Source organism: Musca domestica, unplaced genomic scaffold (genome assembly GCF_030504385.1).
Source record: "Musca domestica strain aabys unplaced genomic scaffold, Musca_domestica.polishedcontigs.V.1.1 159, whole genome shotgun sequence".
NCBI classification, from domain to species: domain Eukaryota; kingdom Metazoa; phylum Arthropoda; class Insecta; order Diptera; family Muscidae; genus Musca; species Musca domestica.
Window position 1 is genome coordinate 1,245,685 of NW_026712218.1, and position 17,158 is coordinate 1,262,842.

Genomic DNA, 17,158 nt, shown 5'->3' on the forward strand with positions numbered 1-17,158 from the left:
TCTGTCGCTTTGAGCCACTGTCTATACCTTCTGGTATGTTGCAAAAACAAATATCAGAAAAACGTTGACTTTTTTCTTCATTCATCCGTTAAGTGATAAGACACGTTGAACTATAAATTATTAGAGTAAATATTGAGTATCCGGTGATTACTCTTGTGGACCGAGGGGTCACACACAAAAACACAAGGCAAGTTGAGTGTAGGGGCACCGAGAGGCATAATTTCACACCTTATCGATCGATGTTTATGATGGGCTCTCCAAGTGGTCGCTCGTAAATAAATACATACATATGTTCGCCAACAATTTTAAATGTTAACATTTATGTTCAACCCACCACATTCATTGATTTATAGGTAGATAGATGCACGGATAAGAGAGTGCGACTAAATAAAGAGAGAAAGTGAGAATCAATGAAAATTCGAATTGGTAATGGGTGATTACACAAAAACAATTGATCGAGTTTGTGTGTGTGCTTATGGGAAGCCAATGAACGTGTAAAGAAGAAAAAAAAACATAGAACGTAGAATTGATAAAATCAATATTTAGTTTAATACAAGTGTATGGAGGTATGTGTGTATGTATATGTTTAAATATAGTAATGACTTAAGCCATGCTATTATAGCAGTCAAATTAAGAAGGGTCTTAACCATTTCATTTCATTAGGTTTCATTTAGTCGTTCCCGGCGGTTGGTGTGCACAACACTTTGAAGTTACTTTGGGTTTGGTTGCAGCGGATTCACTGAGTAAGGATCGAGAAAACAGAAATAAAATATTTTTTTTCGAATTTGGGATACATGGAGTTTTATTTATTACGTAAGGATTCAGAGGATAAGTATTTATGAAATAAAGCGATTTAAGATATCGGGTGTAATACTTTATAGAAAAAGGAATTTTTATGGTTGGTTAAGTGTTTTTTTTTTTTTTTTTTTTTTTTTTTTGAAAATTGAACATATATTCAGTGATGGTGAGTTTTATATCAAAATCATCGGGAATATTAAAGAAATGTTTAATTACGATGTATTGTAAAAAACAAAATATTTTGGACATTTGGTCTGTTCCAGATATACAAAAATGCAAAAAATTGTCACCACCATAACGGATTTTCCTTTTAGGATGTCGAAAAAGTGTAAAAATATTAGATTCTTGCAGGTTTTGGAACTGAGCAATTTTTGCTCTAATTTTCACAGTAATCTTTAGAAAAAAATTTCTTAAGCGGATTTCCAAAATACTATAAAAGGGGACGAAATGTTTGGCATAGCCATACCCTTTAATTCCCTTCGCCATTAAAATATTTAAATGATCGGTTGTATAGTCTCCAAGTTACCGTTACCTGCGCTTTATTGAAATACTGTAAGAGCGCTCAAAATTTTTGCGAGTGTAACTTCAAACGATTTAGATTTTAAAATATAAAATTATAGCCACTTTCACTGGTTCACTTGGGTAAATACCAGACACCAGTAAAACGAATAAATACCTGATTTTTAGTCGAGTTTTTATTGTTTTGTAAAATTTTTTCCTGTCTATAAAGAATTTAGCGAATTCCGATTTTAAATTTTTGGATAAATATCCGGGTATTTACACGTGAATTTACCTAAATGGTGGTCAAAACTATTTTGTAGAAATTTCCTCAAAGAAATTCATTATACAGTGCTTATTATACACTCCACCATACTATGGAAGGTATATTAACTTTGTCATTCCGTTTGTAACTCCTCGAAATACTCATTTCAGACCCAACAAAGTATATATATTCTTGATCAGCGTAAAATTCTAAGTCGATTTAGCGATGTCCGTCTGTCTGTTGTAATCACGCTATCTTTCGAATGAATTGAGATAGAAGGCTAAAATTTTGCACATATGTTTATTTTTCCAGATTTCATATAGCCCCATATAAAGGTACCTCCGGATATTCGGTATTTTGATGATTTTAGCGACATTAGTCACCGGAATTGTTTCATATTAGGTATTTGAAGTTCGAAATGGATACTAAGACAGAAAATTGTCTGTGCAGGTTCAAGTCTTCGTATAGCCCACAAATAACGGTACCTCACTATATTCCGTATTTTGATGATTTTAGCGCAATATTCACCGGAATTGTTTCAAATTACTTATTTAGAGTTCGTAATGGTAACTACATTCTGTGACGGAAAACTGTCTATGCAGGTCCAGGGGCTGGATTCTTGTTCTATGAAAATATGAAATGAAAAATATTTCCTTTATAAAATTTTTCATTTGACATTTCTTTCCTTTATAAAAGTTTTCATTTCACATTTTCATAGAACAAGAATTGACGCCCAGGTCTTCGTATAGGCCCCATATACCAGTACCTCCCTATATTCGGTATTTTGACGAGTTTAGGTACAATACCCACCGAAATTGTTTGAAATGTCGTATTTGAAGTTCGTAATGGATGCTACAGCCTATGACAAAAAAATGTCTACGCAAGTTCAGGTCTTCGCACAGCTCCGATATAACGGTACCTCCCTACATTCGATATTTTGATGATTTTAGCTGCATTATTCACCGTTTATATCAAGTTTCGAATTTGAATATGGTAATAACTTATGACAAGCAATACCTATATAGCTGCACGTCGTATAGACCCCAATATAACGGCAATATTCGGTTTTTTTAAATATTAACAAAATTTTTTAAGGTTCGATAAGGATTATATTAAAAAATATTTATTGGAGCAATAGGTATACCGGACGGAGTTTCACCAAATTGTAAAATTCGGTTGAATATGAATAAATCTAATCAATTTGGGCTGATATTACATATATGGTGATCTGTAAAATCGGATAAAGATACATATGGGAGCTATATCCAAATCTGAACCGATCTTGAACAAATCTATCATTATTATTTATGAGCCTTATTTGATATCTGGTACCAAATATTATTGTTGTGGAGTGCATATTACGCATGTGAGGGAATTAAACGCCAAATCGGATAATATATGGGAGCTATAGCTTTATCTGAACCGATTTTCACCAAATTTGAAGAACTTTCTTCTAGACTAAAATCGGTCGGAAGTGCCAAAATTCACCCCGTTTGGACTGGTATTAACCATCTGGTGCACACTAAACGTGAAATCGGTCGAAGATATATATAGGAACCATTTCCAAATCTGAACCGATGTCGATAAGATTGGAAACAGGAATTGTTGGGCTGTATCTGATATCTGGTACCAAATATCATTCTTGTGGAGTGCCTATTACGAATGTGAGGGACATAATCAACAAATCGGACGAAACATATATATGGGAGCTGAATTCGTTCGGATGTGCCAAAATTCAGGTCATTTGGACTCAACTTGGTCATTTGGTGCACAATTAAACCGAAATCGTTGAAGATATATATGGGTGCTATTCATATTATAGATATTGGTAATACCAATTTGATATAGAAACGTACACCAAAAAACATTTTACGACAATCAACCTATGCAACAGCAAATCTTAAGGTTGGAAATCCTTGTTGGAGTTGAGAGTATTTCGTTAGTAGATTATAATCCCAAAAGGGGTTTTGAGTTCCCGGACCAAATTTTTAAGCCCCATTATATATTGCCCATTAACCATACACAAATGTAATATTTTACTCTACAGGGTGAACAAATCCTTTGTGTCTCGTAACATCGCTCGTTACGGTGATATTGCTAGCGTAGTCCGACGTCAAGGAAGTGGACGAAAGAAAACAGCAACATCAGCAGAAATGGTTCGAAAAGTAAAGAAGCGACTTGATCGAAACCAGCGTCGCAGTGGCCGAAAAATGGCTCGTGAGCTGAACATATCGCAATATTCCATTCAGGAAATATTGAAAAATGAGCTCGGGGTAAAGCCATTGAAATTCCAAAAAGTGCAAGAACTTACACCGCAACAGAAAGAAAATAGACTCAAAAGAGCTAAAGAGTTGCTTCGTTTGGCCGAAAGTGGTGAACTGCAGAATTTGGTTTTTCCGTTGAGGAAACATTAGTTGTCTAGCAGTTTGTAAACAAACAAAATGATCGGGTTTACGTGCCAAAGAGGTCAGCTGAAAATGTGCACCTTCGGTTGGTCACCAGAACTCAAGCGCCGGCCATGGTGCTGGTGTGGGCCGCCATAACAGCCGATGGTCGCTCTCCACTCGTATTAATCGACCGTGGCATCAGAAAAAATGCCGAATATTATCGCAAAAATATTCTGGAGGGTGTATTAAAGCATTGGACACGCAAACATTTTGGTCGCAGACCTTGGACATTCCAACAGGACTCAGCACTATCGCGCTCAGCACGCGCCACCCAAGAATGATTAGAAAATGAGGTTCCTCGCTTCATTTCCAGCTCACAATGGCCACCAAAATCTCCGGATCTCCAATCCGTTGGACTATTGTGTCTGTAGAATTTTGAAAAGCCGATCACCTCAAGCTAACGCTTTGCCTGTAATGGGCCAATATACCGCAGAGCAACATTCAGGTAGCGCGTAACGGTTTCATTGGCCGTTTGAAGGCCATAATTCGTGCCAAAGGTGACAAATTCGAACAAGTCGGAACTTATTCTAAAATTTAATGCTATTTCCGACATTTTTTGCTATCATTTAATAAAAATCCTTGCAAAGAAATTATCAATATAGGCGCACGTTTTGGTATAACCCAATGATTTCAGATATTTCCGGAGTTCTGACCACATTTGTCAGTTGATTTGCTCTTGTCGGGCATATTTCTTTCTAAGAGGGTAAACACCTGTACTCATCAAGCGCACTATTACATTGTTGTCAAAAATTAAATGTTATAGTTGAGACTGATCGGAAACGTGCCTTAATGTACACCTTCAGACCCTCAGTGACCCTCATGCCAGATTTTATATTTTGGATCAACTCCTTCGCATTAAGTCTTCGGTCTAACATGAGGGATTACGAATGGAATGACAAAATTAATATACACTCCATAGCAAGGTGTAGGATATACGATTGTATTAAATACCAAAAAGTAATAAATACTTAAATGCAACAAAGTGTTATTGAGAAGCCAGAATTTGTACAATGTTATTGTTAGAATTTCGACATGCAAAGAGATACTAAATATTGCACTATTGAAGCCACATGATTGAGGTAGAAGGCTAAAATTCAGGTTAAGTTTGTGAATGAGGCAGGTCGGTTCACGTTTTCGTATAACTCTCATACAACCCTACTAAGACACATTTCCAAAGGGAATTGCTTAAATTTGTAATGGGTCCCACCTCCTGTGGCAGAACATTGTCCATATATCCTCGGGTTTCCCTTATGTTTCGGTATTTCCCGATATTCGTTATTCTGACAATTTTAGCCACATTTTTTAGAGGAAACATTTAAAATTCGGTATAAAGAGTTTCTAATGGGTACTATCTTCTGTGGTAGAGGACTGCTGGAATAGACTCATTATTTCTTTTATTACTCATAATTTTTTGTATTTTGGGGATTGAACCAAAATTTTTATTATACTCTCAGCATTATGGAGCCGATCTAGGGGGTGTCCGTCCGTCCGTCTGTCTGGCTGGTAGACACGATAAATTTCGAAGGGAGTATCCGATTTAATTCAAACTTGGGGCAGCGTAATATTTTTATCAAACTTAGATCGAGGTCGGAGTTGGTCAATCTCAGGCCACTCCATCATGTACCTCTCCCACAAAGGGTAAACATTTTGAATAATTATAAGTCTTATAAAATGTGAAATAAACATCCAAATATCTTCAAATTTCACACATTCGAATATTTCTATCACAACAAGATCATGTGGGAATATAAAATATATCGCACAATTCCATCTTGCACCTCACCCACAAAGGTTCAAAATTTTTTACATAATCATAACTCTTATAAAACCATGAAGCTCGCGAGGTCAAAACATCCAGTTTCTTTCAAACTCGGCACATCCCAATATTTCTATCAACACAAGATTTAATGTAAAGATGGAATATATCGGTCCACTCATTCTGATACCTCTCCCACATAACTTGTGAAACATATTAGGAATTTTTAAAGTATCTAAGTAGTTATCGCATCTAAGTATTTATTCACAAAAGATTAAAATTTTGATTGACAACTACAACAACTAATTGGAAATAAATGTTAGATCTTCATTAAAATTGTTTTTAGTACTATCAGACGAAAATTAATACATAGGTCCACTTTATCTGAAACCTCACGCAGTGAAGGAAGTAGTCGATATAGTCAAAATCTGACACGTTGTAATATTTATATCTGACTTAGGTCAGATACGAAATGGAAAATATTGGCCAACTCTTTCCTACCTTCCGGCGTAAATATTTTAAAAATAATAACGTGAGTCAATATTAATTTTGCTAAATAGACATTGCCAGAGATTCTTATTTATTATTTATTTGTTTTTTTTTTTTTTGGTATAGCCCCCATAAAACTCTACCGACAGATTTAAGGGCTTATTGTTGTTTTGGTCAAAATTTAAACCCGAATTAGCTTTAAAATGCCAGTTTGTGCAGTCAGTTTGTACGAAAATCCTTGCATAGAACTTTCCATATATGTTAAAGTTTTGGTATAGTCTAAATGACCTGTATTTCGGTACATCCCACCGAATTCAGTCAAGAAGCATGCTAATCAAATTTGGAGAAAATCGGTTCAGATTTAACTTTAGCTCCCATATATATGTTTCATCGGATTTGGTGTTAATGTCTCTCACATGCGTAATATGCCCCCTAGAAGAATAATATTTGGTACAGGATATCAGATACTGCTCAAAAATACCTCTTATTCAGATTAGGATATAGCTCTCATATATATTTTTATGCGATGTCAGGTTTATTGTGCACCAAATGGCTAATATCAGCCTGAATTTTGGCAATTACGGCTTAATATATCCTATAAACCAGTATTTAAAATTTGGTGTAAATCGGTTCAGACATAGTTATAGCTCCCATGTATATTTTTTATCAGATTTGGAGTTTAAAGTCCCTCACAAACGTAATATGCATTCCACAACAATGATCTTTGGTACCAAATATAAGATACAGCTCCGAAATAAGTGTATCAAATTTTGTCAAGATCGGTTCAGATTTGAATATAGCTCCCATATATATCCTCAACCAATTTCGGGTTAATTGTGCACCAGATGGCCAATATCTGTCCAAAAGTCCTGAATTGTGGTACATCCGACCGAATTCAGACTAGAAGCACGTACATAAAATTTGGAGAAAGTCGGTGCAGATATAGCTATATCTCTCATATATATGTTTCATCCGATTGGGCGTTTAAGTCCCCAACATTCGTTATTTGTACCCCACAAGAATGTTATTTGGTACCAGATATCTTATAGAGCTCGAAAGTATGTCTGCCAAATTTTTGTCGATATTGGCTATGATTTGTATATAGATTCAATATGTATCCCTAATCCGATTTCAGCTTGTTTGTGCAAATAGTGGCTATATCAGCCCAAATGGAGTGAATTTCGGGACGTACGTTTACATTTTGTGCAACTCGGCTTTGATATATATTTTTTAATATAACCTTTCTCAAAGTGATGTCATGCGCTCTATAGCAAACTGTAACTGTTCTAAAGCCCAATGTTGATGGGTGGTATGATCTACTTGAAATAAATTATTTTGTTACGGGAGCTCCACTAAATATGCATAGTGGTGTGGGGTATCATATAGTCGGCCCCGCCCGACTTTTGACTTTTCCTTACTGTTTTTTTAAATTGTTCTCATGCAAATCCATTTTTCGTCTGGTACCTTTTGGGTCCACCCAGACCTCTAATAATAGAACAACATCAAATGTGTATGTGGAGGAAGTTGAGTTTACTGAGAACACGCTTAAGGACTATCTCCAAGCGAGCACCGTTTAAATTATACAAATTTTCAAAAATATTTAGGTGGTAAATACCGTATTTCCTCGCTTGGTTTGAATGATTGGTGATGGTAAGGCAATGCCAGCAAACAAACAAATAAAATGAAATAAAATAACAAGAAAAACTAAACTACATTGTCAAATTGTCCATTAAAGCTAGCGCCACCACCACCATGATCATCCACCAAAGGCATTTAAGGTAGAAACAAAATGAAGCAGTTAATCCAAACAACTGGGTCAGTTCGTATTTGCCAAAAAAAGACAAATCCCTTTGTTTGTCTTAAGAGAGTTGCCAAGCCAGCTTCATTTTGTTTCTCTCTTAAAAAATCAATACCAAAACGAAAGCACACAGAAAAAAACATACACAAAATACAAACTACAATTTTGTTTTGTTTTTTTACAATTTGCATGTCATGGACATAAATATATAAAATTTTATTTACAATAAATAATATACAATCATTTTCTTTTTTTTGTGTTTGCAATAATTGGTTTGAGGTAATTTCATAGGTGGCTGACAAGAATAACAACAAAACATTAAAAAGAATTAAAAATTAATAAATTTAAATACATATTTATACAAATAATTTAACAAAACATATAATCCTGGAGCGGCAGAGGGAGGGAGACAGGTAAAAAAACTTATCGCTACAAAAATAAACATTAATGAATTGCAAACTACTGGTGAAGCTGATTGGCTAAGTGCCTTGTGTGTATGTGTGGGAAAGCGGAAAATACTGGCACAAAATGAAATGAATTTTTAATACCACCAACCCAACCATCCAACCACCAAACCAATCGATCGTCAAGGCTTTGAGAAAGGCCTCATCAGTATTTCATTTGGCTTAAGAAAAGAAAAAACTGATAATTTTTCCAAATGCATTTACTGCCCGGCATACAGGGAGCATGAGCGAAAAAGAGAAAGGGGCGACAGATTGCACTATCTCATATTCTGAATTTATTTACAAACGTGTCTGATTTGCATATTTGCGTGGCGGAGGTTGAGGCACTGTCGATTCGTAATAATTTACCGGACGCGATAACAGTTTTGTGGGTATTATACGAGGTTTACTTAACACTTTCTCGAACATTTGCGATTTCTCTTTGACATTCGGCCCCACAGGGCCACTTACATCGGCATCGTTGAGGAAGCCAAAGACATCGTCGACAATCTTCTTCGATGACTCGACATCAATGTAATTGTTGTTGTTAAAATCTTCCTGATGACGAGCGTGGCCATTTGTGATGCGTGGTGTGGGCTCAGGACTCTTTTGAAGTGGATCAATGCCCTTCAAACGTTTCTGATAATTATCCTCGGCATGTTGTTTCCAGCGACGTTCACCTTCACGACGATATTGCTCCTCCTCCTGCTTCCGTAGGGCTCGCAATTCTTTCAGTTTAACCAAACGCTGAGCATATTTGGCCTTGAATTCTTTGCGTGCCAAATAACCTCTACAACGGGCTTGCAGCAAAGTCACACGTCTTCGCAGCTGGGCAAAATCGTAGGTTAATTGACGCGATTGCACTTTGGCCGCCAGACGATGGAATCCTCTGTGCATGAGTAAAAAGTCTCGGCGCGGTTTACAGGCTCTCCAATTTCTTTGGATAACAATTGCAGCATTGCGATATTTCTCCAAATAACGCTTGAAGATGAGGCGACGTACCGCCCTCTGAATGGTAACGATGGCTTTGAGTATGGCCCGTGATCTTTCCTCCTCCAATATGACATCATCGCAATCTTTGAGAAAGACTTTGGTCAAACCAAATTGATGATCAGATTTCAGTGATAATTCATTATGGCAAATATCCTCGGTCACTTGGCGATAGTTCACCTTTTCCAGGGGGCCAAGGCCGCGCATTAGAACACGATAACGTAGCACAAATTCCTTGTACGTATGGCGTATGGGATAGCCGGCACGTCTGATGCGGGCCGTTTCCATCATGCCGGAATAGCGCAGCTGGCGAACACATAGCTCCCGATCAAATTGCTAAAAATAAAAACCAAAAAATAAATCAATATATTTTCTTAAAAAAATGTTCTTCAAACTCACATTCGGTTGCTTGTTTTCATTGGGTTTGATGCAACGTATAAAGAAGGGATGAGCCGCCGACAGCGTACGCATCAACAACTCCAACGAGTTACGAAATTTCACCGACAACGTCACCTGTTTCTTAATCGTATCGAACGGCACCGTCACAGGGAATATTTGTTTCAAAAATTTATTCTTCGATTTGGCAATCATTGTATTCAGATCCATACTAAACGAATCACGATTCTTTTCCAAAAATCCTTGGGTATTATACATCACAACACCGGCATAATGCTTAATGCCGAATAGAGTATTTGATCTGGATTTGGTTTTGACATAAATCGATCGATTACCATGCTGAGCATGCAGTTTTTCGACAAGCGTGAAATCAGTGCCCTTGGGGAATTTCGATTCCTCATCGATTAGAGACATAATGTTGATCGCCTTCATGCCGATTAAATCCAAAACATCTTGATTATCTTGAAATTCAATATGCTGCCAACTAATGTTTTCCTGTTGATATTCCGATTGTTCCATCTGTAAGGGAGAAAAAAAATACGAATAATTATAAGGAGAAATTACTTCCATATAAAGTCTGTATTATTTAAAATACAGTTGCTAACTTATGAAGTCTCGTAGTATTTAATACAAAATATGTAGGAACATGGTACAGTTATTTTCAAGGTAAGACATAGATATTGTGGCTAATATACATATTATGTTAAAGACATATGTAAATCAATATTTTGTAGATTTATGTTTACCATTTTTATAACATACTTTAAGGCGCTTCAAATAATTTTTATTTTGACAGAACACTCTTTACAGTGTGGTTTAAAATAATATATTTATGTTGTTGCAAAATGGTCTGGCTTTATCCCTTTATTGTTGTTTTTATAAAAACAACGTTTGTTTATTAGTGGAGAACGATGGTAATGTTTACCAGGGGGTAAGGCAGGGAATACCTAGGTTTCGGAAAGAGCCACCAATCCTCATCAGTTCCCTTGTTTTTGTCTGGGATATTCTCCCCAGAAGTTATTTTAAAAATAACTTCTATGACAAAAACATTTTTTTACCCAAGTGACGAGATCGTAAGCTCAATAGATAATATATTTATAGTAGAAGGATTGTGCAACATATCTATATATATAAAAGAGAAAAATGTTTGTTTGATTGTGTGTTTGTAATTAATGGAATCGAAAATCACTGAACAGATTTTCCTGACAATTTCCAAGTATACTGCAACATCGCCTACAAGTATTTGATTTTTGAAATTCCACTTGAAACTGGAGATATACCATCAGAATCGGAGGTACCTCCCAAAAATTTAGAATTTATGTGCACATATCTATTGATCGATTACAGATACAGTCTCCAAATTTGGAATGCGTAACGGAATTTTTGGATATATGCCCCATATATATTTTCGTCCGATTTTATGTAATTGATGTAATTGATTAAAAACGCCATGTACGCCACATTTCAATGATATTTGGAATGTGTGATGGAATTTGTCTAAATTATATTGAAATCGGTTCAGATTTGGATATAGATCCCATATATATTTTCCGTCGATTTCATACATTTGATGCACCAAACAAGATACGTATGTTCGATTCCAATGAAATTCGGCATGAATGACTAAACTTGGTACAAAAATAAATTTGTCATATTATATTATAATCGATTCAGATTTGGATATAGCTTCCGTATATATTTTCGACCGATTTTAAATATTTGATGAACCCAAACCGATATGTATGTCCGGTTCCAATGAAAATCGGACAAATGAATTCGGTTAAGACTTGGATATAGCTCCCATATATATATTCTCGGCCGATTTCACATATTTGATGCACTAAACACGATGTGTACCACCAATTTCAACGAAACATGGAAAGTGTGACGGAATTTCGTGTAAAAGTAAATTTTCTGAAATTATATTTAAATCGGCTCAGATTGGGATATGATTTTATTAAGAAGTATTGACCTATAACACCTTTGCAATGGTATTAGGCTAACAGTAAAAAACTACACAACAATTTAATTGAGGATATGATTACTACGGGGATGTATGTTGCTACCTCGAATTTACTAATTGCATTAGAAATGCCACTAAACTTCGAATGATTGCAGTTTCTTGCGCGCTTGGCATTTGCTATGAAATTAGACCCTTCGTATATCCAGAATAAATCCTGCCATGTTATCCCGTTAGTTGACCGAGCTATTTATTTGTTTACGCATTAAATTTTGGTATTTCTTTTATTTTTTGTAAACCAATAAATATTCGTATATAAAATTTCAAATGCATATAAAATCAAAAGGGGTAATGAAGCGCACCGGGTTTAGCTAGTATTTTATAAATTATAGCATTTTGTTTACGTTTAAAAATTGTTGGGTGCGCTTAAAATGCTGCTACAAAAATGGTAATTATAAAATGTGAGTACACCTAAGTCTGTTTTTACACGGTCTTTAAGTACACGGTTTTGATATAACACGGTTTGAAAATTGAATATTTTTAATTTATTTACACGATTTTATTCCATTTAGCACGATTTGAAATTTTATGTACTTAAATTTTTTTGTCAAATTTAATTTTTGCGAAGTATGTTCATATCACAAAAAAGTATTTATGAAAGAAAAAAGTCTGAAACCATCGATAGTTTGCGAACACTAGCTTAAAGATTTAAGTGAATTCCCCTTTAGCGCGTACAAACAATTTTTACTGGTCAAAGCAAATGTGAATAGCACTATGTGCATACAATAAAATTTACTGGTCAGAGCAATTGAAACGTGTTAATATTTTGTGAACTGTTAATGCAATAAGACGTGTTTGGTAAAGAAAAAAATTAAAATTCTTGTTTTTCACTAATTTTAATAGGTTTTAGAGATTAGGAACAAATCACCCATTTTTGTATAAGATCAATGTCTTTTTTACACGGTTTTTTTTTACACGGCTTCTTCTGGAACCAATCTACCGTGTAAAAACAGACTTAGGTGTAAATCACTTTACATATGACTCTAAAACGATGTGGAAACTGCCCTTTACCTGGATACAATTATTTCTTATCGTAACCTTGTAATATCAAAACACATACACAGATATTTCATAATAATATTCAAAATAATTTGGAAATTTTGAATTTTGGAAGGAAAAAAAATAAGTCATAGGAAGAACTCGATATTGTGAAAAAATGTTCTCTTTATAAAAAAATGTAAAAAAATATAAAATAAATTAACAAAACAACTCTACAACAGGACTTTAGCTTCAGAGTTGTATTTTTCACATTTATGTGCAGTAGTATTGTTATCCTAGTTTGGAGGGTATATTATATCCATAGTATAGAGGGAATATTCGTTTGTAAAACTTCGAAATATACATTTTAAACCCCACAAAGTATATATATTCTTGATCAGCATAAAATTCACCGGACATTGTTCACCGGAATTGTTTCGAATTTGGTAATTGAAGTTCGTAATGAATACTACAGGCTATGACAGAAATTGTCTGTGCATGTCCACGCCTTCGTATAGTCCCAATATAAGGGCACCTCCCGATATTCCGTATTTTGATGATTTTAGCGACATTATTCAGCGGAATTGTTTCAAATTTGGCAATTGTGTGTGCAGGTCGACGTTTTGGTGTAGCCCCCATATAACGGTACCTCCGATATGTAGTATTTTGATGATTTTAGCTACATTATTCACCGTTTTTTTTTTTTTTCAAGTTTCACATTTGAATATTGTAATGTAATTATGACAAAAGTTGCCCATGCAGGTCCACGTCGTCATATCGACCCTAATATAACGGTTACATTCGGTATTTTTCCAAATGGTGGAGGGATTTCAAGCTTTTAAATATATTCGCTGTTTAATGGAAAATTTTACTTATATTTAACCCAAATGTTACGGTCTATTTCACCCACTAAATATTACCCGATGACCATCAAAATTGGAAGGCTTCTAACTGATAATGATAACTTTCGCACCGATTGGTCTAAAATTGCGATCAGTACAACAACTGCAAAATCAGGAAAATTTTCAGCTTGTTATTTATTTCAACCCCTAAATATTACGCGAACATCTCCGAAAGCAATAGGCTTCTATTCTGACACTAACTCCACCTCCAAATTTCGTGAGGATTACAAATTAACATGGACAGACGGACGGACGGACATACATAGCGAGATCGACTCAGCTCGGCGAGATAGGAAGATCCATATATACATTCCTATGTGGGAAACCAATATTTCGAGGTGTTACATAATTTTTGGCCCAATCAAACTTATTACACCCCCAACATATAGTGTTGTAGGGTATAAAAAAGCAGTAAGTTCGCACGGACCGAACTTTTAATACCCTCTGCCATTTGCAACAAATTTGGAAACTCTCAAAAAAAAAAAGCAAATAAAGAACCTTAAATTCGGCCGGGCCAAACTTATAATACCTTCCACCTTAGGGTAAAAGAAACATTAGAAGAAATGTGGCAAAAACCATTAAATTAACGAATATCGGAAGGTACCGTTATATGGGGGCTATACCAAAACGTGGACCTATAATTACAATGTTTCGCTACACGAGGACACATTATGACCCACAAATACCAATTTTTAGACAAATCAGTGAAAAAATGTGGCAAAAACCATAAAAATACCGAATATCTGGATGTACCGTTATATGGGGGCTATATCAAATCATGGACCCATGCATGCAATGTTTCGCCACCGGAGCTGGAACCCATTATGACTAACAAATACCAATTTTCGGACAAATCCGTGAAAAAATGTGGCAAAAATCATACCGTGGTACCGTTATATGTGGGCTATACCAAATCATGGACCCATACATGCAATGTAACGCCACCGGAGTTGGAACCCATTATGACCAACAACTACCCAATTTTAGACAAATCCGTGAAAAAATGTGGCAAAAATCATCAAATTACCGAATATCGGGATGTACCGTTATATGGGGGCTATACCAAATCATGGACCCATACCTGCAATGTTTCGCCACCGGAGCTGGAAACCATTATGACCCACAAATACTAATTTTTAGACAAATCCGTGAAAAAATGTGGCAAAAAAAAAAAAACTAAAATACCGAATATCGGGAGGTACCTTTATATGGGGGCTATACCACAACGTGGACCTATACATGCAATGTTTTGCCACAAGCTCAGGGACCCGTTACGACCTACGAATACCAATTTCCAGACAAATCCGTGAAAAAATGTGGCATAAATCATCAAAATACCGAATATCGGGAGGTACCGTTATATGGGGACTATACCAGAACGTGGACCGATATATCTCATTTTCAATACCAACCATCCTAGACACAATGCAAATAGCTCTGCTAAATTTTGGCGCTCTACGTCAAATAACGTGGGCTGTATCGTGATTTCAACAGACAGACAGACGGACAGACAGACAGACGGACATCGTTAAATCGACTTAGAATTTTATGCTGATTATGAATATATATACTTTATGGGGTCTAAAACGAATATTTAAGGATGTTACAAACGGAATGACAAAGTTAATATACCCTCCTTTCCAAGGTGGAGGGTATAAAAAATAATAATAATAATAAAATAAAAGCCGTTAAAATCTTAAAATTACCGAACATAGGGAGTTACCGTTATATTGGGATCTATTCGAAGACGTGGACCTGCATACACAATTTTTCTGTCCGAATATAAAGAGATAAAGTCATATCGGTGCTATAACTAAACTTTGACCTCTATTGCCCTTTTTCAATACCAAAAGTCAGTCCTGTAGTCGAAGGACACATTTGAGTAAAATTTTATCAACCTACTTCAAATCGTTCGGAAGCAAGAATGATTTCCACAGACGGACGGATAAAGGGACAGATAGACAGACGGACGGTCAGCGTTACATCGACATAGAATTTTATGCTGATGAGTATATATTTCGAGGTGTTACAAACGGAATGACAATCTTAATATACCCTCCATACTATGGTGGAGGGTATGAAAAATATTTTATATATTAACATTTTATAAAAAATAGCTACTCACCTTAAAGATATGTTTCACAAAGAATTGTTGTAAATTCTCATTGGCATAGTTAATGCACAGCTGTTCAAAACTGTTATCCTCGAAATTTTCAAAACCAAATATATCCAGTACACCAATGGTATTGATGTTCTTCACAGGATTCTTGTCGATAGTGTCGTTGATGCGTTTAATGATATGCACAAATATATGACCGTACAAGGCTTTGACAAAAGCATCACGTCCTTCTAGGGCTGAATCCTTCGAAAGGCTAGTGACCACATGTTCTCCATGAATTATCATTGTCTTTTGTGTGAGTGTTTCACACAGGATTTCTGTGGACACACCCAGCAGCGATGAAACGCGTGCAGCATTGTCTGGATCATTGACTTCAGCCGCCTCCATGTTGCGTATCTCGGTGGCCCTGAAACCCAAATTGCCCAAGTGCAAAACAGCTGCTAGCAAATTAAAAATTTGCCATTGCTCTTCGGCACTGAATGACAAAACATTCATTGCCGAACGGATATCAGAAAAATCTTTGGCATCATTCTTGCCGGGCAGTTTGTAGCAACCACCCTGCGATAAATAATGATACTTAGCCGGTGACTGCTCCTGCAGATGTAAACGTTTACGTTCCTCAGGATTGAGACCGGCCAACATCGAATAGAAAATGTGATAATTTCGTTCATCGTGATTCTGTGAAACAATACGCGACTTCTCCAGTAGATACTGTTCGATTTTGGCCCCCTGTATAACACCTGCTTCCGTGAAACGAACTTCTATGTATTTGCCAAACCGGGAGGAATTATCATTGCGTACTGTCTTGGCATTGCCGAATGCCTCCATTATGGGATTGGCTTCAATAATTTGTTGTTCAATCCATGAATGTTTGCCACTGATGGCGGCCAAATATTGAAGTATTAGCTTTGTACTCTCCGTTTTGCCAGCACCCGACTCGCCACTGATTACGATACACTGATTGGTCTTTTCTCGTCGCATTTCCTGGAAAGCATTGTCACTGATGGCAAAGATGTGCGGAGGCAATTCATTGATTTTTTTGCCTCGATATTCATTGATTTCCTTATTCGTATATATGGGCAGGACCTGGTAGGGATTGATGGCAACCAACATGGAACCGGTGTAGGTCTGCAAAGAGAAAAGAAATTGATTAAATATAAGTTTGAAGTATGGTTAATATAAATATAAAGTTATGGTATTTCAAAACGTAAAATTCGCTATTAGTTTTAGCTAGACCCAAGTCAAAACTATTTCAAATG

At 35.9% G+C, this 17,158-nt stretch overlaps 1 protein-coding gene across 1 annotated transcript in view; it reads right to left on the minus strand.

Moving 5' to 3' along the window:
* The window catches only part of LOC109612329 (myosin-VIIa), a 60,666-nt gene that overhangs the window by 20,529 nt on the left and 22,979 nt on the right, over nt 1-17,158 (minus strand). The window contains exons 3-5 of the mRNA XM_059119903.1: nt 15,906-17,027; nt 9,884-10,399; nt 8,966-9,820 (exon numbers count right to left, since the gene is read on the minus strand). Coding sequence (XP_058975886.1) covers nt 8,966-9,820; nt 9,884-10,399; nt 15,906-17,027 — 2,493 coding nt within the window. The remainder of the gene's footprint in view (nt 1-8,965; nt 9,821-9,883; nt 10,400-15,905; nt 17,028-17,158) is intronic.